The 25,123-nt window shown below is 28.4% G+C and overlaps 1 protein-coding gene across 14 annotated transcripts in view; it reads left to right on the top strand.

Annotated features, from left to right (window-relative positions):
• Positions 1–25,123, top strand: part of LOC105194352 (potassium channel subfamily T member 2) — a 255,391-nt gene that overhangs the window by 196,954 nt on the left and 33,314 nt on the right. For 13 of the 14 annotated variants that reach the window (XM_026137908.2, XM_026137907.2, XM_026137902.2 and 10 more), the window contains 4 exons: positions 1,786–1,984; positions 14,362–14,436; positions 18,379–18,462; positions 18,540–18,634. In XM_026137908.2, coding sequence (XP_025993693.1) covers positions 1,786–1,984; positions 14,362–14,436; positions 18,379–18,462; positions 18,540–18,634 — 453 coding nt within the window. The remainder of the gene's footprint in view (positions 1–1,785; positions 1,985–14,361; positions 14,437–18,378; positions 18,463–18,539; positions 18,635–25,123) is intronic. The other variant, XM_026137904.2, reaches the window with a different exon arrangement.

The following is a 25,123-nucleotide window of genomic DNA, read 5'->3' as shown; positions in this document are numbered from 1 at the left end:
TTTATTAAACTTTATAAGTATCGTTCCAATGTTACCCAGAAAGTATATGCAAAGTATTAAGAAATAATTTTTCTTAGAAAAGATGTTATAAACAAATTAATTTTGTAGAAAAAAATTTCTCGTTTTTTTCTAAGTGAATTTTTTCATAACTTTTTTTTTAAAAGGGGTTATTTTTTTAAACTTTACAGGTATCTTCCCAATGTTACTCACAAGATGTATGCAAAGTATTAAGAAAAAATCTCACTTGGAAAAGATGTAAACAAATTAATTTTGAAGAGAGAGACTTTTTGTCTTCTCCTAAGTAAATTTTTTTATAAATTGTTTTTCAAGAGGGGTTATTTTTTTAAACTTTACATGTATTTTCCCAATTTTACTCAGAAGGTTTATGCCGAGAGGAAAACCACTGAGGGAAGTAGATGTACAGATTTTAGGAATTACTAGACAAAAATTACTGGACATGACGGAGGAATTACTGGAGCATTACTGGGCATTACGTAAAATTTTAGCCATTACTGGGCAGTATATAGTATACACAATTTTGATCAGCGGTTTCCCCCTCGGTGTACAGAATACATATGTTGGAATTTTTCTGCATTTTCTTTGAAATACGAATTACTTGATAAAGAAATTATGAAGTAATTTTATTGTTGAGTTGTTCATATTTTTAAATTATTGGTATTTAATTTTTTTGTTAAAGTAGAAATGTGTTTATATAAGTGGAAGAATACTAAAATAAAAGGAAATGCAGGAAATCTCTGGAATATCCTATGTAATAGCACGAACTGCAACCGATGCTGAAAATAAAGAAATTGCTTCATTTGGTTTCATTCCGTTTCGCCAACGGGACGATTTTCTGGAAAAATTTTATCTCCCTAGAAAGAAGCTCGCTGTAACGTGTGTGCATTGCGATATTCATGCACGATTACAATATTATGCAGCATTCCTATCATGGCTAAAAATAAGATGCAGATAAGGCAGTACAACACGAATACGATACAACGCGCGACGTGTTGCTGCTCGCATATAAAAGAACGACGATTTTTCCGAGGATTTTACGATATCTCTTACATAATATATTTTCGAGTAAATAATAATCTCTATGTTAAATCTCGATGTCATTACTGATTTATAAATAATATTTTAACATTTGTGTAATCATTACTATTATCCGTTTTGTAAATAATGTTTAATGGATAAGTAGAGATAATCTTTTTAACAAAGATTTTATTAAAGAAGTAATTTATTAATAATTTTATACAAAATTGCCATTTTTATTGTTAAATTTTGTAGACAAATTACAAATTTTATTTTAATTAATATATCTAAACTTTTTAAGAAAATCAAATCTTATTCATATTTTTGTAAAAAGATTTACCAAAAGCGAAATATTGGAAATAATTTAAAAATTAAAATCAAGATTCTAATGAAATTTTCATTAAAACCAATGATTCAAAATTCTCCGAGAGAGTTGTCACGAACAGTTCAAATAAAAGTATCTTATAGATAAATTTTATACATCGATGTAAATATTTCAATAGGAAATACGTTCTTAAGCGGCTTTATGAACTTTTTTTGGCATTTAATATTGTGTCCTTTCAAATTCTTTCCAACGGTGATATTTGAGCGTTTCCTCAAATGCGTATTCCCAAACGACAAACCTGATATCGAAAACCTATCGAACTCGTCCGATTCGCACAGTCCAAATACTGCGCGACAATCTGTCCCTTCCTATCCAAACATTCATTCGTCACTTATAACTAGCTCTCTCTCTCTATCTTTTTCCAGTTATGGTTGCCAACCCGGGAACAAGAGCGAGTTTCTCGCGTCGCAGAACTTGACAGAGGAGGAGTTCCAGGAACACCCGACCATCAATTGGGATGCGATCCTGTGGGTCAGAAGACCCTTAGAGTTGTGGGTTGTTCAAGTTATCTTGGCTATGGTGTCGTTAACCGAGGCTTTGCTGCTTGCCTATCTCGGTTACAAGGTACGTCATCCTTCCCTCCTACAAATAAATTCCGTTTTTATTACTCGATATTCGACTGCTGCCTGAGCACGCTTGTTATTTTATTGGCTTGCTCACCGAAGAGTTTTATGGTTTATATGATCGAAATATTTCTCTTTTCTCTCTTTTTCTCAGAATAATTAAACGACGTTAGAATGTAAAGCGAAAATGTATATTGAAATTTTCTTATACGTATGAAGTTATAGTATATTTGATTGGATGCACTAGTACGCACTTAAAGCTGTCAACTTAAAGCTGTCATACATAAATCGATTTAAAAATATGTGTTTAACATTGTTGCATTTAGATAAGTTAAAATTATTTAGATGAGATAAAATACATTACATATAAACTTCTCTGAAATAAAGATGGTTTAATTTTTAATTTATTTAGATAAATGATAAAGTTATATATCGTTTTATTTATATAATTGTAAGATAACATCGCTCTATTGAACAAAAAGAACTTAGAACATAAAAACAATATGCATTGGGCAAGGTTGCCGTTATTGAATCGGTGCTTTGATTGAACTTTTTAAATATTTTGACACGATTTATTTATATGGAAAGCCAATTCATATTTCTTCACAACCATCAACGCAATACTACTTCTGCCGCGAATGTTATTACTGAATGACGAATATCAACATAAATTTGTCTTACAAAAATTTTATTTTACGCTACAAAATAGTGAATGTAAGTACCAGATTTTTAAGATTATTATATTCTTTTAGATTTTGGTCACAGTATACTCATTTTAGCATTTTATAACGAATACTGAAATTTATATACACATGCTATTAATATTAATCTAATTGTTACAGAAGTTTATGTGCAAAAAAATATTATTTTATCTTCAAAAGTATTTTAAGATAAGAGTAGAGACAAATAATTATTTCAAACAATGACTTCGAATGTCTAATTTTTATCAAAAACTTATTTAATAATAATTAAATATAATCTTATTTTTAAAATGTTTCTAATTTAATTTTTTATTAATTACGACTGAGGTTTTTTAATTAAACCTTTACTCTAATCAAAACAACTGTGTGGTGCAATTAAAGTGTCAATTAAAATTTGATCATAAACACAAATCATATTTAATAATTTTGTAAATTAATTGGCTATTGTTGATTTTCATTATACCAACTTTTCATAGAAGTAAATTTTATAAAAAAATTTTTAGAGTTTTTTTGTTTTTTTTTTAATTTTTATTATTTCAAAAATATTAATAATTAAAAGAAGAGGGACCAATCTCGGTAAGCTTACCTTATATTCATATTTATATTTATAAACTTTTATTTCTTAAAAAGTTTTAAATAATTTAATTTAACAAAGAAATGCTCCTTTTCTTTATTTAGATCAATACTCAAATATAAGTTAAAATTTAAAAATATTAAGGGTATATATAAAACTTACATTATGACTATTACAAAGTTCCATGTTTACATTGCGCTACTATATCCTAATCTATGCAACTTGTTGTCGCTTTAAAAAAGTCTTCAGTTAAGATAAATGGAAGTAACTTGAGAGTTGAAGTTAAGAGCAATACTTCATACTCGTTCACATTAACTTAGATACTTTAAAAAAGATAACACATTTTTTATCTCAAAGAGAGATGAACATAACATACATATATTCTAGATAAAAATAAGATAAAGCTATTTTTTCATATAGATTATAATGTAGTTAGATGTATTTTATATAAATAACAGCAAATACTGATGTTTAATATAAATATAAAAAATTTAATTGGGTTAAATTTATCTTTATATATTTAATTTGATAAAATATATATTTTATTATTCGAGATATTTACACTTTATTTTTACACTTACATTAGTTCAGTATAGTACTATTTCAATATACACTAGTGCGCACTAGTTCAGTCCAATCTAATTCGTTTACATTTAAGTTATTAAATACAAAATTTATATTATATTATATTATATTTCGTATATTGCAATTTACTCTCTTAAATAATTAAATTAAAACTGTTAGTAAGTGATATACATGATGAATAAAAAATTATTTTAAACAATTAAAACAAACTTAAAATATTAAGATTTATATTTAATAAGTGTTTTCTTAATAATATACTCTATTTTAGAATTTATATTTTTTACTTTTAACAGTCTTTTGTATAACTTTTTTTACATATTTAATCAATATTTCCTAAATTACAAGTATGATACTATTGTAATTAACAATTAAAACATACGTATCATCTTTTATAATGTAATCTTTTATAATATCATAAAACTCTTTATAAGCAGATTATTTTATGCAATTTTAATGCGTGCAGCAAAGCTATTAAAATATATTCTATAATTGATTTGATAAATATATTGTTATGTATTTTATAATGTATCTACTTCCATCAAATATCTACTGCATAGTTTTGCATGAGTAAATAAGGTGTGTGCTTTGCCAGATTCGCTACGCTCGTTCGTCGTTCTGCAATTTCTAAAATAAATTTAAACTACTCAAGAAATAAAATAAATCTTTTCATCTTCATAAGCAAATTGAAGAGCTAACGTTAATATGTGACTTATTCATTCAAAGCAGATGGTTTATGGTTCAGTGATTAGGTGTTTTGAATCGACTGAATACGTCTTATTGCGAGATTGACGTGCAATGCCTTGCAAGCTATTTGCTTTCGTGATTTATTCGTACGTAAAAGGAAGTTCTACCCTAACTTTCTCGCTCCGAATTATATGTAGAGGGTCTTATACTCTTGAATTGAAAAGTTCACAGAAAATTAATCAGAGAAACGTCGTGATGTCTTTGATTGGTTAGTCTTTTTGACTGGATTTTTTCTTTTATTTTTTTTTCTTTTGAAATTTGAAAATATTTGTAATGGTAATTATTTTATAATTATGAAAAGAGAAACAAAAACCAATCAAATCAACGAAATACTTCTCCTTTGCTTGAGATGCAACCATTATATATCTTCTATGCTGTTTGTAATTCCAAAAAATACTGTAAAAAATGTTTGAAAAAAAGAAAAATATTTAATGATAAAATATTCCAATAATACGTGGCATACACATATAAAAATAAATGTTAAATATTTTGAACAATATTGAATTGATTTTGAGAGAAATCCTTCGAAATGATAATATAAAAATTGTTTATTATTCCAATTCAGACACATACACATATACACACGTACAGGCATACGCGTGAAGCTAAATAAATAATTTCTAATAAATTTTATATTTTCTTCTTATGAATTACATCGAATAAAACTTAGAAAAATTTTTTTACTTATATATATATATATAAAATTGTAGAACATTTTCTGTAAGTGAATCACTTAAAAAATGAAAAAGGATGATTTCTGACTTATTGCAGTTAAATGATTATTTGATCTTACTACAGCAATAAATTTCTACGCGCGCGCGCGCGCGCGCGTGGAAATTGCGATGTAATCTGCAACGGTCTGCAAGTTCGTCACGCTATTCACTAATCGAGTATTCCGGCGATAAGCCGATAACATTACATCAATATCGTAGAAGCATATTATAATCAAATATGTTATTATTAAACTTTGTAATGTAATATCCTCTTATTGGTATGTAACTAAAGTTGCATGTTAATAAAAGATATCTCAAGTTTTTTAAAATTATTTCTGTCATTCTATCTAAAAGATTTAGATGAGACTCTGTCACAGAGTTTATTATACACAGTATATCATGTGAAATGCGCATGACATTTCAATTTATTATGTATCTCATTTTTTAATAATGCATATACAGTTCGGAGCTGAACATTAGGATAACAATAATACAATAATATAAATCACGTTGTATAAAACAATGTTGTGTTTTTAAACGATTTAAACATAACTTACTTAACTTTAATAATTGATATTAAAAGAGAAAAAAATTGCTTAAACTTTTTAATATAAAGTTTATCAAAGTATTATTTCAAGATTTAAAAAAACGTACAATTGTATTTATTTATTTAACTATGAAAATTATATTGACTTCTTTATACTTGTTTATATTTTTATACATATATAATATTTTATAATTAAATTATTAAAATTTTGATTTTTGCTAATGTCAGATTTTTAAAAAATATTATTTAATGTTATATGAAAAATAGATAATATACACTTTTTATATAATATAATATAATAATAAAAATAAGGTCTGTAAGATGTTTGAAAAATGTAAAATAACAGATTTTCCTTGAGCTTTTGTCACCTTTAAAATATTCTGATCATCGAAGTCTCCGATAAACGCGGTTGTTGAAATCTCCGCATAATACTTTTAAAACTAATTATTAATAAGGGGGGGTATTAATATATTTATATTTATTTAATATATATAATAGCACTATTATAATTATAGGGATCAAATGAAAAGGATAAAGTAAGAGTCAGGATAATTAACGAAAGAGTGTGCAAAGCGGTAAAAGTCAGAGTATTCTAACGTACAAACGTTCGTTTTATATATATATATATATATATATATATATAAAACGAAGGATAAAGTAAGAGTCAGGATAATTAACGAAAGAGTGTGCAAAGCGGTAAAAGTCAGAGTATTCTAACGTACAAACGTTCGTTTTATATATATATATATATATATATATATATATATATATATATATATATATATATATAAATTTGCTACAGTCTCGAGCCACGACAACAATATCGGAGTTAAATAAATACGTGTGATTTACAATTAGTCGACTGCTCCAAATCGACTCTCTCGAAAATCACCTATTGTATCACGAAATAGGAAAAGTTCGTTTACGATCCCGCGCAATGAGTCCGATTAGGACATTTCTGTTTAACATATTTACAATCACAATCTACGGTCGTAATCTGTGTGAAATAATCTTGTGAATGCGTCGCTTACATAATAATACAGATATTTTTTTATTTAACACTTGCAGCAAAATTATTTGTTTTTAAATATTAGTATCGTCAATAATATTCAAGAAGAAGCTTTTGCGATAAGTGTCAGTAGATGAAACATATATTAATCTTTTCCACTGCAAAAATAATTAACAAAAAAAAAATGCTATTGATACTCTGTTAAATTGTTGCCTTCGATGTCGCATCAACGTGCGGTTACCGATGTTGCGGTTGCTGGAGCCATCTTGAGTTGACAGCAGCAGCGACGCTTCGCAAAATCGCATCAAGTTGTCTTGTTTGTGAGTTTAGACAGTAGTTGTGATGCGGTTCGATGTCGAAGCTCCTTCGAAATTTACCGGGTATCGAAATTAGCGGGATAACACGCAGATGCGGTGTCAGCACCATGCGACGCGACCATGTCACGTGTAATCATAAATCTGTCATCCCATAGGAAATGAAAATTACAATCCAGGTTATAACTAATAATGATCATGAGACGCTGCACTTTTATGCAAATCGACGCGCAAAACATTCGCGTTCGATCGTCCCTTGTTCTCGTCGGCGATATTTCCGGCCATCATTCTGGATTTACAAAGTTCTAGAGACCACTCTTATCGGATTTCTGAAGGAAACAAAGACGTCGCACAAATGAAATTTAAAGAGTCGTTAGTTGCATGGCTGCACTCAGGATTATCTTGCGCTTTGCCGCAAATCCAACATTTGAAGCTAAGCGTTATATAAAACTATTGCGGATTCATTTTACTAAAAGCAGCAGATTTAAAAAATATTGAGTCTAGAGAGAAAGTGAGAATAGAAGGGTGAAAACTATATTGACATGATAGAAATTAAAAAAAAAAAAATGTGATCTGGAAGCATTCACAAAAATAATTTAAAAATACAAAGAATTAATTATTCTTAAGTTTTTATTCTTTTAATTTTATCAATTTTAACTTTTTTGATTGTTTAATCAATTAAAATTTTTAAGAAATCTAATTAAATTAATAATTAATTTAGAAATATGATGATTATTAGTTAGCAATGTAAGAATGTTTCTCTTAGATGTAAGGTAGCCGAATTTTTTGAATAACTTGAAAAATAAATAGAAATAGAGCATTCTTTGCATGTATTTTATATTAATACTGTATCACTAGATGTATCACACATGGAAAGAACAATTTTGCTGAATTATTTATAAGCATAAAAAAATTATGTAGATTTGAAAATAATTTTGTTGGTTAAAATAATTATTAATGTAGGATGCTCAAGCACAAGGCTGCAAAAAGTTTCAATATTTTAACAATCAATTTGTCTTACATCATTATTTTGACGATCCAATAAAATTATTTTTAGATGTGTATCTAGTTAAATTTTTAGACGCTTTCCAGCAAAGGAAAGCCATTCTTTCCGATCATGAAATGCGACATCGGTTAAAGGATTGCTTAGGCTTTTATGCTCTTCGGCAGTTTTAAAAATTTGTTTTAAAGGATTATTTGTAAAAGTCATTACATTAAAATATAATTGTAGTTTGTTATTTACAATAATTGACTGAATATTATTTTTCATATCTTGTATCATCGCTAAATTGTTCACATAGATTTTTCCCTTAGCTTTAAAGGAAAAATTGTAACAGAGTCAAGTCATAAAATTTTGTTAATCAATCGACTTCAGCTTTCCTGGAGATAATGCATCAGAAAATAGAGTTCAAAACAGCTAGTATTTCATCAAATATGTTACTCCATCATGCTAAAACCACATTTCATTCAAGTCCAAATTATTTGCTCCATTTGGTGTTTCTGATAAAATATTGGCTATTTTGAGCTCTAAATTTTCCAGAAGCATAATCTGCCAGAAAACTGAAATCGATTAGCTACCATAATCTTAGATTTTAATCCTGTTAGATTTTCTCTTTGGCTCTATATTAAGAGTAAAATATGTGTGAACAATCCAGCGATGATTCAAAATATCAAAACACTTGAGAAAGAATATCTGAAAACATCAATTATTACACAAATAGAACCACAGTTATGTCTTAATATCTGCCAGAAGGGCCGAGGCAATCATTTGTCTGATCCATGCTGCATATCTAATAAAACAATTTTTAACAAATATTTTTGAAGAAGAACAAAGTTTTATATTTATTTGTCGAATTATTATAAAGCAAATTAACTATCTCAGAAAAAATATTAACAATTACATTAAATATTAATAGAAATTTTTAGTAATAATAAAGTCACACTTTATGCAAAATAAAAGTATAATAAAATGTTAAAAAATATGATATATGGTAAATGAAACCTGTTTTCTTTTAAATATGATAAAAGTAAATGATTTTATTTTAACGAAACGTTAGTATTTTATTACGTTAATCTAATAAAAAAAAAAAAAATTCTTGCGGCTAGCATTATAAAATTTTTATTTCTAAGATCATTTTTGTCACGTGCTGTTTACTGATAAACATTTCACTGAACAGTAAAGTATGTGTAGGAAAAGCTAGCAACCTTTTAGTATCTATCTTTTTTGACGAAGTACTCCCTTAAATTGAGTAACCGCCAGTTTGTAAATCCCGGAAGCGGATATTAATAGTCATGAAGTTCTCAAAAAAGTTCATCTGGTTATCGTCTGGATGCAGCCTCTGTGGAGCTTTAAGCTACGTTATTGCCTCAATGAATATAAAAAAAAGGAGGGTGGTTTCTCCGCTGAGACTCTCCATTAAGAGATGAATTCCATGAGCGTGGCTGCATTGCCAATTTCTTTCCGGAATGACGATCATTTTTCTAATGAAAATAAAACCAAACATGAAAAAAAATAATGTGAACAATTTATAAGAAATTTATTACAATTAGAAAAGAACAGAAGGATAATAATAGCATCACTTAATGTTTATAGGGGGGGGGGGGAGAGCAAGTATATTAAATATAACAATCATAAGTAATACGAATGAAAAAATCAAGAAAAATTACGGATTGTACACAAATTCTACACATTAGGGTCGATTAGTTCGACTTTAGTTTCGATTAGTTTTCTTTGAGGAAAATATAATGATCAATAATTTTTAATTATAATCATATAACTATAAACATAAAATTTTAAATTTAAATGTGTTAACGTTAGTCAAACGTTAAAATGTGAAATATAGTTTGATTGATACGCTATTTTTATAATTATCTCTTAAACACAGCATGGGCTATGGGAGACGCTGTACGAAATTTTGATCGCTTGCTGTGTAAAGAAAAAATACGATAGAAAATTTGGATTGGGGAGAGAAGGAGTTTTCACTATTGATCATGACATTTCAGTTTCAGAGTCTAAATAGAATTCAAACAGCACAGAAGTCTTTTTTATTGTATTTTTCTTGTTACATAATTTTTAAAGAAATGACAATATTATAATTGTTTTTTAAAAGTATCATTCTTTAACTTAAAACACCGTATTATAAAGCCCTGGAAGTTTTTTGTGTGAAAATATGATTTAATTTAAAAAATGTATTTTTTCAAATTTTTATTTTTGTTTAATGATTTTTTCTTATTAACAGTTTCTTTATTAACTTTACAATGTTTAGATCATTTTTCGTTAATGCCATTTATTGACATTTCTAAGACGCTGAATTTTTATTAAAAAAATATTGTTGAAAAATATTGATTAAACCCAAAGTTGTAACTTCTCAATAGTTTCATAGATCTCCCAGACTTTTGTGCTGTAAATATGGTTGGCGCCGGATGTATTATGTATAAGGGTTAAGTAAATAATTTTATATTATTTTTGTAAATAACGATTATTGAAAAGAGAAATAACTATTTATTCGAGTTTTCCCTTTTTAACTTTTATTTAATATATTTTTATATTTAATTTATATGTTTATATATGTATAAACAATTATATAAGCAACATGATTGTTAAATAAAATGATTTTTCTCGATTTTGCTTTATATGGAAAACTTTAGATCTTGTGAAAGGAATAATATAAAAGAAGGCGTCGGTAAACGTAACTAACAGAATTTATGTTTCCCTCGAGATTCTTTGCTTGTTCACTTTTGCTTTTAGGTGGTCTTTGTGACGCAGCGACAGTGATCACATCGGAAGTCGATACATTTTAAAATCAGTAGAACGCAAATTGTACAAAGTAAATTATTTCAGATATAAGAAAATCATTTTCTTATAAGATTATTTAAATAGAAGATTTAATAAAATTATTATTTTGAAAAGTATAAGGATTTTTACATTGTCGTAAAAAATTGTGTGAAATTAATAATTTCTCTGAGCAAAATTAACAAAAAAATAAATATATACTATCGTTATCTATAATATACGTCCATGCAATAGCTATAGTTCTTTTATAATTATAAGAAGTATATGGCCTTTATTATTAAATTAGGGAAGTACAATTCAATTAAATCATCTGAATTCTAAAGATTAATTGGATAAAGTTTATCGAATGCGCATTAGGGAACCCAAGTTAAACTTATCGTTGTGAAGAGAGAAGCAGATATACGTATGAGCCGCATATAAATAAAAGTTTACCTACCCAATGGGCGTGGATGATCGAAGGAACCTCTCATGATACATCAGCAAATCCTGTCGTAATCGTTTGTACGAGATCGACAAAATCGCTTGGGGTACAAGCACACGAATCTATATATCGGCTCATCGGATACGCTCTTCTAAAGGAATTTCAGTTCGCTATAGAACTAAGGTGAAGGATTTGCAACGAAGGCACGTGAGAGCCCTTCAGACTTAGGTAATCCGATACAGGTGACGTGTATCTCAACCGGCGATTTTTCGTTATAAATTTTTGTCACGTCGAATAAAAAGGGTCGAACAAGATAAGAACAGAATCAAAATGATCGTTTAGAGTAGTTTGTCTGCGCAGAGTTGTTAGCCTGATTGCTTTTGCGTGCTGCATCGCTCCGGATTTCATGAATTTATTATCCAACCTACAGTAATTTAAACGGTAAAAAATTTTATATTTAAACAGAATACGAAAATTCGTTTGGTGACTATTAAAATGTATCAAGTGAAGTATATACATGTAAACAGTATATTTTGCGCAATGGTACACAAAATGATATAATATGCATTAAGGGGATGCTAAAGTCAAAGTTTTATCATCTGAACTACGACTTACACATATACGATTTACAGCACATACGAATGATTTATGAAACATGAACGTTATTATATACTACTGCATTAATATCGCACGCATGTAAATTCATAAATTTCAAGCATTTTGATCTTTTATTTTAGATATTTAAACATAATTTTAAGAAGTCAACATTGTATTTTCGTATAATTCGCATTTATTTTTATTTTGTACAAATACAATGTAGAATTTTTATATGAAGTAAATATTGGCACACGTTGACAGCTCTAGACTCCATATTGAACTGAGAGTAGGTAAACAGACCTAAAGTTTTTAATTTTTTTTTTTTTTTTCAGTATAAAATTGATTGGTTTGAACTACTTCTGCATTAATTGCAGAGAAGATTTGTTAAATCTGTAAAGGGAATTAGAAAAATAGTATGTTTAAAAAACCGCGTTTTATCAGTAAAACACAATTTTACGATTCCCTTAAAAATGCAATATAAAGAAATTAACAAAAATTTATTTTAAAAGAGTTTTCTATTTTTATCGTTAAATTGTTATATATATGTATATATATATATATTTTTTGCAAATTTATATTTATAAAGTTTTAGATAATCTCTAATATCTCTAACAAGTAATATCTCTTTTTTCCCTTAAATTTAACAACTTGAAGAAATAAGGAAAAGTATTAATGAAATAAAATTTACAGTTTTGTTTTTATTAAAATAATAATTAGATATTTATATAAACTGTAAATAATTTAATAATTTAATTTGAACAGGATAAGATCAATTATCTTGAAAGCAATTTTGCATAATAATTTCTAAAATACAATATTACAAAAAAATGAAAAACAAAAAATATAACCTAGCATTATGAAATTCATGCATTTATTGTATGACGGTTATTTAAGACGGTGATAGGTAGGACTTAATGTATATCCTGTCTACATCATGAAGTTGCAGTATAGTATATACATTGTTGATTGCTGTTGAATATTCCGTGATAAAACGAGATGGTAATTAGAAAGTAGACGTAGCATTATTTGGGACGTTTGCATAAATGAATACTGTTTAAAATTATTTACGCTAGTTAAATTTCTTAAATTGTAATTTATGATATAAATTTTTCAAATTTTATCTTATGTATAATAGATTAAAATGTATTATAATAGTGTAAACTGGATTATGTGAGAGATATAGCTATAATATTCTATTATATTATGGATAAAATTTGAAAGAATCCTAGGAAGAAGAGCATGTTAGTTTAACAATATGCAACAAAATTAGTTTTTCCTTTTTTTGTGAGAAGATACCATTGTAATTAAGAATTTACTTCATATGAATGCAAAACTTTTATCGGGATAAAAAGTCAGTCGTTAACATCAAAGAGACGCTTAATACGTTGAAAGGTCGTGGTTTAAGCAAAAATGTAATATGCCCGTCACGTTCTCAGTGAAATGCAAGAGATATATATCGAGTTGGGCGAGACGAAGAAGTTCCTGATCTGATTACGCACGTATTCACCTTTTCAGTCTCGCGATTAAAGTTAATTACTGCCGGTGCTGATGCGGCAAATGATATTTTTTATGAAGCAATCTAGAAGATATAATTTCCAATTAATCCTCTCGGCTGCAATTTTCTGCGCTCTTACACTCAACGTGCTGTGATTTAAACGATCATATAAAAAACCATTTTGGCGATTAAATAAAATATTGAATACATTGCACAATTAAAAAATATAATAAAATTAAAGAAATCATTACTTTATCTATTATAAGATTATTGCGTGTAAAATAATGCAGACGTATAATATTTTGTGAGATATTTTTTCATAAATTTTTTTAAATTTACAAAATTACAAAATTGCTTAGAAGATTTGATTATATCATATATAAAATTTAAACTTATTGTATAAAATTTTTTATAATATAATAGTAAACATGAAATAAAAAATTTTATGAATTAAAAATAAATCGTTAGGATCTTTTAAACTCCCAAGTTTTAACACATTAACTCTTTCCAGTTGTAATAATTGTAAGCACGTAAATCTTGTCGGTCAAAATTATTTCCGCTTGCACAGTGGTTCAGTTACGCTCAGTCAATTACTGCTTAAGAAACATATAAATTTGAAATATAGAATGTCACGGCTTAAATCATTGTCGCCTACTCGTTACAGAAATATCCTGGCACATAACAGAAATGGTAAAAGAGCCTTACCGGGAATATCCCAGACTTCGACCGGAAAGAGTTAATACGTATTTGTCTTTATGATATTTACAAAATTGCTTTAGAAAGTGCAGAACAGCGAAGCGCATGTTTATTTTTGAAACGTTATTCACAGTCTACTTTGATAAAATTGTCGCTGGGTGTGTTGAGCTGTCTTCGTTATGTTCACAGGGAAATGTCTGGCAACAGCTCCTATCCTTCCATTTCATTCTGGAATTAGTCAACACGATCCCGTTCACAATCACGGTGAGTCCTTAAGATAATTATATCTGCTTCTTTTTTTACTTCTTAAAGCACTTATTTTAATTTGATACAAAAATAGTGCGTTATTATAATACATTTTTCTACATACTTGAATATTCCTTCAATTTTTATGACGAAATCTCTCTGCTCAATTCCAAAAAAATTGTGTTTGATTCCAAATAAATTGTCTGATTAATAATTTATATAAAATTTTATTATATTGTGCATTTTAAAGCAAATTTAAAAAAATATACTAGGAGGAGAAGACGATATTATGGTGCTTGTAGGTATATAATAGTTATTCATAAGTGACAAATTTTACTTATCGTATTTTCGCGGATTTCAATATAATTCTTAACTATAATATTGTATATAATAATAAATTACTATTTATTAGAATTCTAAAATCTCTATCTATATTCACAAACAATTTGAAAAACAAATATTAAAAACAAATAATTATAATCAGAAAAAAAAAAGAAATTATTATCTTATTATTATTTTGAAAAGATTAGAATAGCTTACTTATGGAATCATTTGTTTAGTAGCCCGCCGTTATACAGCGCTAATATGTTAATTTTCTTTTTTCCTAGATCATTTTAAAACTTTTTTAAGATGTATTTCAACATTTAATTACATATACTTCTTCATACTTTTTAAACTTGAGTATATTATTGTCACATTAATTGATTAATTTATTTTAACACATTTAAGTGTCTTTTTGTTACTTAATATTTTATTTCGTATACATTTCATGTTATGTAAAGTTAAATAATAGCATTTTAACATGTTAATAAACCTATAGCGTATTTTTCAAAATTTTTGTATTGAGGTAGTTATTCAATAAATTTGTAGTTCTACTGCAAAATTATAATTGATACATTACATATATTATAGATTTTCAGTACTGTAGTTTATATGCTATAGTACTGAAAGGATATATGTACATATTTACATGTATTCTGCAATATTTTTTTTTATTTTGAATAAATATATAATTTTATAACAAAATATTGTATTAATTAAACAAAACCAATGTTTTAATTTATTTTTGTGAGAGGGAAGCACATTATCTCTTTTAATTTGACCTATTAGTGTTATCACATTTTTATAAATAACATCCTAAACAATAAATATTAATAATTTTGAATCTAGAATCGATTAAATACCACATTGAAAAATTATTAAGTTTTTAATTTAAAATATTGATCATTAACGATTTTATTGTATGTACAAAATGTAATTGAAGTCCTTATTATTATCTTCTTTTCTAATTTTTTCAAAATAACAATAAAATAATATTGTTTAATTTTTTCTGATTGTTATTATTTGTTTCTAATAGCTGTCTTCTCAAATTATTTATTAATTAATACAGATATTTATTAATAGAGATTTTAGAATTTAAATAAATAATGTAATTCATTATGTTATATACAATTTTATAATTAAGAGATATTGATATGCACAAAAGTACGATAAAAATTATTAAATTTTTAAAAGAAAAAAATATATATGTATATTAAACGCAAATTGCATGTGTGTAAAAATGCACGGACTTTACTCGCGTCAAGTTGCACACGCGTGACTATGATGTATCGACTTTTACATGTCCCATAGGGGATAACCTTTATCTCACAGTGGACAATACGTAACGACATTACGTGCACGGTTATTGCGCTATAGAATTTAATTAACTTAACCTCATTAATTTTGGATTATGCGGTGATGTAGCGTGTAAACTAGATATACATACAAGTTCTTAGTTTTACAATATTTATCAACATCTATCATATACATCTACCTATTTATAAACATCTACCATAAAAATGTAATAGGCGTAGTTATATATATCCAGCAAGCAAGAAACATTAAAAATGTTGATTTCATATTTTTAAATATTTTAAAATAATATTATATAAAAATTAAAAAATTTCTTTATTTGATACATGACTTTTTTTGATACATTGTTGAAATATTTTAAAAACATTATTTTCAAGTTATGGTCAAAGTTTCCAGATAGCAAGCTGACGTTATTTGTTGTTATTTTAACGTTAAAATGTTGTCAAAAACATTATTTTGACGTCAAAATGACGACAAATTATGTCAACTTGCTACGTGAGTTGCTTTATGCTGATGTTCATGCTGATGTTGTATACAATGTTAAATACAACTTATTTGAAAACGTTACATGTTATTAAATATCGTTGTAATAACATAATAGTATCTAATGATAATAGTAATGAATTTATGCCAACCGGAGATATATTTAAAAAGGCCTAAAGTAATTTTAAAATTCTAAAATAATGTTCAAAGAAATAATATCAGAAACAACAAATATTGTTAATTAATTTTGTATAAAATTATAATTGTTTAATATCAATTGTTAAGAAAATAACAACTAATTGTATTTTTTAAATCTAATTCTCTGCAGACGCCGTAAGGAGGATTTAAAGATCTAGACAATCTTTTGATTTCACATGATACCGCGGGTCTCAGGTTACACATCACATATGTATAATGCGCATATAGCTCATGTATCATAAATGTATGCACTACCGAAATAAACATTATGCATGCAGCTTAAGATTTTACCTATTTTTAAAAATAGCCGTTTAAAATAGCAGCTTGAAAAAGATACGCATCTCTGTAGATGGAATGGTTAACGAAAGGAATCGGCTTTTCTCCCTAAAAAAAAATTAACAGTGAGGATTTATGTCCACTTTCCAATGTAGATTAACTTTGATCTTGGCTTTAATTTCATACTTTTCATACTTTTCTAGTTTTAAAAATTACAAAGAAACTAAAAAGTAAGTTAAACTGAGATCAAAGTTAATCTACATTGGTGGAAATGGACATTAATCAGCCAAAAGACGTGTTTCGTCAGTCGTGTTTTGTCAGTCATGTTTCGTACAGCGACAAGCAAAAGTCCAGCTGCGACGGTGTCTGCGAAGGATTACATGAACATACATTTGTAGACAACTATTAAATTTTCTTGAAAAAAGTATGTCCAAAACAAATAAACTTATTTTATAATTTTTTTAATTCTTATTTTTAATGTATTCCTTTAAATTTTGAATATAAACAGAATATATAAAGTAAATTCAGAAATTAAATTCTACAATATGAAGAGAAAATGTGATGAGAAAAATGTTTCAACGATATATTTCAAATTTATTAACGATATATGTAAAATTAGGTATGACATTTTAAAACTGTAATAAATTTTTATTAAAACCAGTGCTAGAGTTTAATATGCAAATGTATGCTCCGCGGTTTAGTATGAGTCTTTGATGCTGTAACACAAGCACAATGAGTAAATTTATGTTCCATCTAAGCAGTCATGTTGATGTTTACTTCATAAATATTGCAACTGTCAAATAACATAGGGTCATACACCTTATAAACCATAGCACAAATGCTTGCCTAATTAATGAGAGTCAGTTACTTTGATTCAAGAAAATCAAACGTTCCCTCTACAGTACATGGAAACACAATATAACTTAAAATTATTTAAAGAAAGTTAATCATATGCACATAAACATATGTAAATTGTTACGAATTGTACATCAAGACAAAAATATTTTTTTATTTTTTTATGAAAGTTTTCTTTTTTATTTATTTATAATTACAAAAAAAAACATTATTTTTATTTGTCGAACCAATTAACAATAATAACAATTATATTAACTATTTAAATTACCTTTAACGTTTTTTAACAAATAATGTGTTAATTTAGAAACATGTCGTACTTTAATTGAATTAAAGAAATTAAATTAAAAGCCATTTTCTTGAGGAACTACATAACTGAACGCGTCGAAGCTATAATTAAATCCGTAATAAATTTACAAATCATTAAAAGTACAAAGTGTTAATTATAATTTGTAATATAATGAATATTAAATGAAAGATGACAAAACTGAAGATATTTTTACGTTATGTTTGCAGTTACTATATCCACCAATGAGAAATCTCTTCATTCCGGTGTTCCTAAATTGCTGGTTGGCAAAGCACTCTTTGGAAAACATGTTCGTAAGTATCCGAACTAGTCCGAACTAGTTATAACTTACGTCAAGCTTAAATTTGCGGTCAACATAATTATATTTCAGAACGATCTACACCGAGCAATGCAAAAGTCCCAATCGGCATTAAGTCAACAGTTGATGATTCTTAGTGCTACGTTACTGTGCCTTGTCTTTACTAGGTGAGTTTTTTCAAATAAAATCATATTTATTGTATACTTGTATTTCTAAAAACAAATTTAATTTATAATCTTTTAATTCTTTTTACTGTTTTATTTTTTTTTTTTTTACTTCTTTTCTAGTGCAATATATGATAATTAATTAAAAAATCAGAAGAAAACGTTTTTTAACATGGCAAATGTTTCGAAACTACGTGTATATAATTAATAGAGATAATTGTTCGCAAATAGATTCTCGTTGTATGTTTGCACTGCTTCTTTTGTCCTACTTACTTATTCATCAAAGATATAGTCCTAGCAGAATAGCCTAAATTTTAGGAAAAAAACATTTCTATTTTAGGGAAAATTAACTAAAAATTACTCTAATATTCTTGAACTTCTAGTCAGTTATTATTTTAAATAAGATGGAATTCATTTGTTTGAACCGACTGAATAAATTAGACACTGTGTTAACGCACTTGCGGAACGCGTCAATACGGCAATGATACGACTCGCACACGTACGCGAGGGTTTTGCGGCTTCCCGATGAGAGTGGGAACAATCACCAAAGGCTTGCGGTACGAAGTTCATTATCCGATTCCGACAGTCAACAGCTGAACAAGATAGAGGTTTCTCGTGCTTGAGATCGATTGCTCGTACGAACTCTAAATCTCGCTTTACGCCGCCAAAAGAGCAGTTGCGACACTAACATTTACTTACGGGGTTCTCGATCGCAGACTGCAAGTGGACCCACCTGGTCTGCTCGTAACTTTACACGTACGAAACGATACATGGTCTCCTTCCCTTCACAGCTGGTCTCTTCGCTCTTTCAGAAAAGAATTTTTTTATTTAAGAATATAATATTCTTTTTCCAATGATAATTATAATTGTCACTGTATCATTTATTTTATGCTATATATATACAAAAATAATAGCACTGAATCCAAAAATCTTTTTTGTGGATGCGAACTCGTTCTGAGAATCTTTCAGGAAACTTTCGCTTGTTATAGCCTTCTTTTCTCCCTCTCCACTCTCTCCTTCCTTTCTCCTTCCGCTTCGCGACCCTTTGATATCGTCGATCCTTCTGTCATTCCTTATATGTAAACCTAGAAGTTCGCAACATTCGTTATTCCAATAACCCGCTCTCCAGCCGCGCATCGACATCCCTCGACTTCTGTTCCCGGTCCTTCGTCCGCCGAATTGTGGGTCGCCGGTTTCCTCGCTTTTCCAGCGAAATTTTCTCACCGCAGTTTTGCCCCGCTGCGCCGTGGCCAGGTTTCACTCAGCTTTCCACGGGAGTATCAGTCTCAAGCGAAATCTCTTGCCGCTTGATCTCTCGACATTTTAGCACTCCGGTGACGTCTTTCACAGTTCCCACTCTATGGCAACATCCCTCGCAGGGATAATCCGCCGAGAGGTGCTCGAGTTTACACAAAAAGTATAATCGCTATTATACGATCCGCAAAGCAACCACAGCTCCCTACGAAGGTCTCACTTGCCATTTCAGAATTCGGCTTCAGAAACCTCAGATATGAACCCGCGTTTTACGACAATAGAGAGACGCTGTTCTTGAATTAGTGGATCGAAAAAGTGAATATATTTTCTTAAATACAAATATATACTAATAAAAATGCTTCATCACTTTTCAACATAATTTCCTCTGCGTTTAATGCGTGTGAGCCAGCGCTTCACCAGGGCTTAATTTGATTCCGAGAAAAAAAATCTTTTGGTTGATCATACAGCCACATAGGCACCACTGTTTTCAACTCGTCGTCCGTAAAAAATTTTTTGTAGAAGTTCTAAAAATATTATAATCACTCGACGTAAGGTCAAGTACATAAGGAAGATGCGGAATATACTAGAAATGAAGATTCGAAATCATGGCGATCGTTGTATAAGATGTGTGCGACCGCGTATTGTCATGCTGTAACAGCACATCAGAACTGAGCAAACCACCTGACCTCGCGCCGAGTGATTATCATATTTTTGGACCGTTTAAGGAGGCTCTGGGTGGCCAAAAATTTTCTATGATGCATGCATGTGTTAACCAAAAAAATTTTTTTTTATAAAATTAAAGCCCTGGTGAAGCGTTGCAAGCGCAAATGCATTGAACGCAAAGGAAATTATGTTGAAAAGTGATTAAACATTTTCATTAGCATGTATTTGTATTTTGTCAATAAAAAGTATTTAAGTTTACTGTTTCTCTCTCTCTCTCTCTCTCTCTCTCTCTCTCTCTCTCGTATATACAAAATAATGCAAGATTGAAGTTAATACGTGTAAAAAAACAGTAGAGTGCTACTATATGCATTTTGCATGCTCTGAGTAGGCACAAGTGCTGCCTTCTTATCACACAACGTCTGCACTGTGGCATTAATCCCATACTAAAAGTTTGGAATATCCCAAACAGAGATCCAAAGAGAAACGAGAGATTCATGAGATACAAAGTTGTTCAGTTTGACGTACAAAGCACAGAATTTAAGCACTTTTATCTTGCTGAATTTCGTTTTTATTTATTATCCTTTTATATTCATCTCTCACAAAATAACGACTAAGCCTTTTACACTTCTTAGTAATCATTTTTACAATACATGATTGTCCTACTTACTACGTTGATAAATCGATTCAATTCATAATTTTGTTAATATTAACAATTAAAACTTGAAATCACACACTAATGTGATATAAAAGCATATAATAATAATTGCATGTAAATTTTTTTTTATTTTTTTCTGATTTCTGCGGTGTAAATTCTAAATTGCGTACATACTTGAATTACTCTATAGATATATGTATAATAGTAATTTTAATGAATTAACTAAAAAAAAATTTTTAATTTTAATTTTAATGTTTTTTTCTTGAAAAAAGCTTATACTTAAATTTATTAATAAACCAAATTATGAAAATGTTGTTTATTGTGCAAAATAAGTAAAATAATGTTTTAATGGACAAAACTGTATTAATTGAAATTAAATTAACAAACATCTTGTAGATAACATTTGATTTGATTCCTATATAATTGATTTATTTATCAAATTTTTCCGTCCTGTTTTAAAATCTAATAAAAGTAATTTAGATAAAGGTTGAACAAGAAAATATATAACATATTTTAATAATATCGTAACCTCAAGATTGAGTTAAATGACGGATTCGTAATGACATACATGCAAACAATCATGAATTGTTATTCGCAATGGACCTGAATCGTGACACTGTCGTAATGAAGTTTCCACCAAAGCATTTGCGCGTTATTTAAGTTTACGTAACGAACATTATTTCATTTGTCGGCGTGGGGGACTTATTGTATTATCCGAATAACGAGAAAAGTTTCCCGACTGAAGTACGAGTTCTCATTTACGAATCCAAGCCGTGGATAACTGCGGTTCGTCTTGTTTAATCTTCTAATAAAGTTGTATCTATAAACGCGATGATGAGAGAAAGCCTAGATGGCGGAAATAAATGAATAGTTTGAATGTATGATCCCGTCTGCCGTTTTCGCTATATTACAAGTGCTTGTTTAAATCCAATGCACATTCAGTAAATCAGCATAAACCAGAAAATATCAAAATACAATAATAATGATAAAGAGAAGGAGGAAGGAAAAGATATTTAGTTAAATTTAATTTAGTTAAATAATTTTTTAATTTTATAGTATTCTGATCAATAAGGTAAATTTCGATGTTTGACACTATTTTTATTTATTTAATTAATTGAAAAAATGTTAATACATACACAACTAACAGATTACAATTTATTTAATTTATTTATGATAAATATAAAAATTAATACATATATTAAACGCTACGTTAAAATTAATATTTAAAACTTTAAAAATTAAATATTTTTTATGAATTATACTATAATGAGAACGAAAAGGCGATGAGCAATTTGTAGCGTGAAAAACTATGATTTGACTAAAAAATTTGCAACGAGTTATCAAACACTGATATCGACTGTGCAGGTATGAAAAAAAAACAAATGTCTATCATACGTAGAGTGGAGTTCGTAACATCAATCGTCATCGTGCATTGACGTGGACGTTAAAACTACGGATAATTTGCAGCTGCCCTTCTACAATATGAAAAAAATTCTATGTAAAAGTTAACCACAAACTTTTGAATAGATAGCAATTTGAATCGTAACTATGAAAAACACAACGATTCGTCACATGCAACCGGTACAATTTGCAACTCTAACAACAGATCGTTAAAATTTCAGCATATATTAGGGTATTAAGACGAACTTTTGCGACGTGTGTGCGAAATGTATCGCGCTATACACACAATTATTGTTTTGAAAAATAAACTGCTTTCTTTGCTAAAATTATTTAAACACCTAAAATTATTTAAGAGATGCAGGAAAATTCATGACGTATATTAACAATTGATTCTTAATAATTGTTTATAAGATCTAAATTTAATTTTTATCAGATCTGCATAGAGTAATCTCTTAGAAATTAATGTAAAAAATGTTAAAAGAATATAATGATTTTTAAATTATACTATTTTTTTACATTTAATATTTATTAGTTGTTTTTTTCAATGTTTATATCATATTTTACGGTATTACTAATCTTAGATGTTAAATTAAAATAATTTTACGCTATCCGATTATTGTAATGATAATAACGAACTATTATTATTAATCTAAGATATCAATATCATTATGGTATTTATCACGATGGCATTTAAAAATGAGGTTTATATAAAAAAAAGGAAGGGATAAAAAACCTAGATCTGTCTTGATAAATCAATTTAGAGCACAGTTAATATACAAGCGCGAGCGAATCATTGTAACCAACAGTTGTCCTTCTGTAATGTTAGGGACGAGTGAGGAAATGACGAAACACCTGATCGACCCAGATCGCAATGTGGGACAGGCATTAATAAATAATCGCACACCGGCTTGTGCAGATGGATTGGTATCACCATCGATCGCGACGCTTTATTATTTACTGTGTGATTCTAGAGCGGCGCACTTGCCAGCTCGCCCTTGCACGACTGTATTATCTACGACAAGGACAAGGGGTAAAATGTACGTCGCGACGGTACGGTGAATCTGCGTCGCGGTACATTAGAAAAAGTCGTCGCACTTACAATTGAGATGCAAAGAAATAAAGAAATAGAGAAAGGAATGAATGAATGGTACTATTGAAAGTATTTAAGCATTGCAACTGAATAAAATAGATTTTAACATATATTTGTAATATAAATTATATACAACGTATCAATCCATTATTTTTTGACATTGTTGAGTTTTTAATATATATATATATAATATATATATAATACTTTTTAAATATTTAATTTGAAAGAGTAAGAAAGAGAGGCATGCTTATTATAATTATTATTAAATACTTGCCATATGATTAAACTGACTGCAGCTGCAGGATTCACGTAATCTTCTTTGCTTTAAAATGTTCAATCATTGCCTACGTTGTTTGCAAACGAGTAGCTTGACTTTCGTGCCGTAAACGTATGCGTGGATAAGCGTTACAGTTTCAACTGCATGCTATGCACTATCGCATCTGCAGGTTTAATCGTCGATCAACTTCACGGTAACCGGTCAATTTTATGTGACTTGCTTTTGTAAAAACCGCATTTTCTCTAAAGTTATCACTTAACGCTTCTGAAATTGGTCTCACTAACATTGATGTAACAGATTAAATTAAGCTGAATATAGTATATACTTACAAAATTTAAATTTATTATGATAAAAATAATTTTTATTACTATTGTCATTTACTATTATTTTATAAATTGAATCTTTTTTTTATTTTTTTTCTAAAAAGACAAAATTATCATGAATCTTAAAAGATTAACCAAGAATTTTTATATTATATATAATATAAGAAAGGATATTATGAAAAAGCCTGTTTTTGCTGTGCTCGGGAAAAGTAAACAAACATTATTTCTTATAGTTATTGAGGTGAGGAATTCGACAGTGCTAGGTAAAATTAACCTATAACGGGAACACATAGAAAATTTAATCGGAAAAACGCAGTACAGTTATTTACGAAACAGGTCGATATGTATTGATGGTACACGGTGTGATACATCACGTTTTGATATTAAAAATATAAAATGTTTTATAAAAATGCTATATCATTAGCGAAAAGAAACAGGTACAACGGTCGTTTGTTTGAACGTCAATAAGCGATTTTTATTAGAACGTTAAATTTTCTATATATAGTTTCTTCTAACTCATCTGTATATATTTTGTTTTAATTTAATTTTTTAACGATACACAATACATTTAAAAAAAACTCTGATCGATATTTTATTTAATTTTCCGTACAAAATTTTATTTGAAAAGATGCAAACGTTAATGTAGTGTACAGAGAAAATATCATACCAGTAACCTTTCAGCGTGAAAATTCTACCTCCAACTATACTATAATACCATCGATACATATAGCGCAGCGTCCTATCTGCATATGACTGCGATGCCACGCGTTTTCGATTTAAACGCAATTTTCTATGTGTTCCCGTCTATGTAACGTAATTTTAACCAGCA

The sequence above is a fragment of the Solenopsis invicta genome, chromosome 1 (genome assembly GCF_016802725.1).
Source record: "Solenopsis invicta isolate M01_SB chromosome 1, UNIL_Sinv_3.0, whole genome shotgun sequence".
NCBI lineage: Eukaryota > Metazoa > Arthropoda > Insecta > Hymenoptera > Formicidae > Solenopsis > Solenopsis invicta.
Note: the sequence above shows the minus strand (reverse complement) of the source record. Positions and strands in the feature narration are given on the sequence as shown.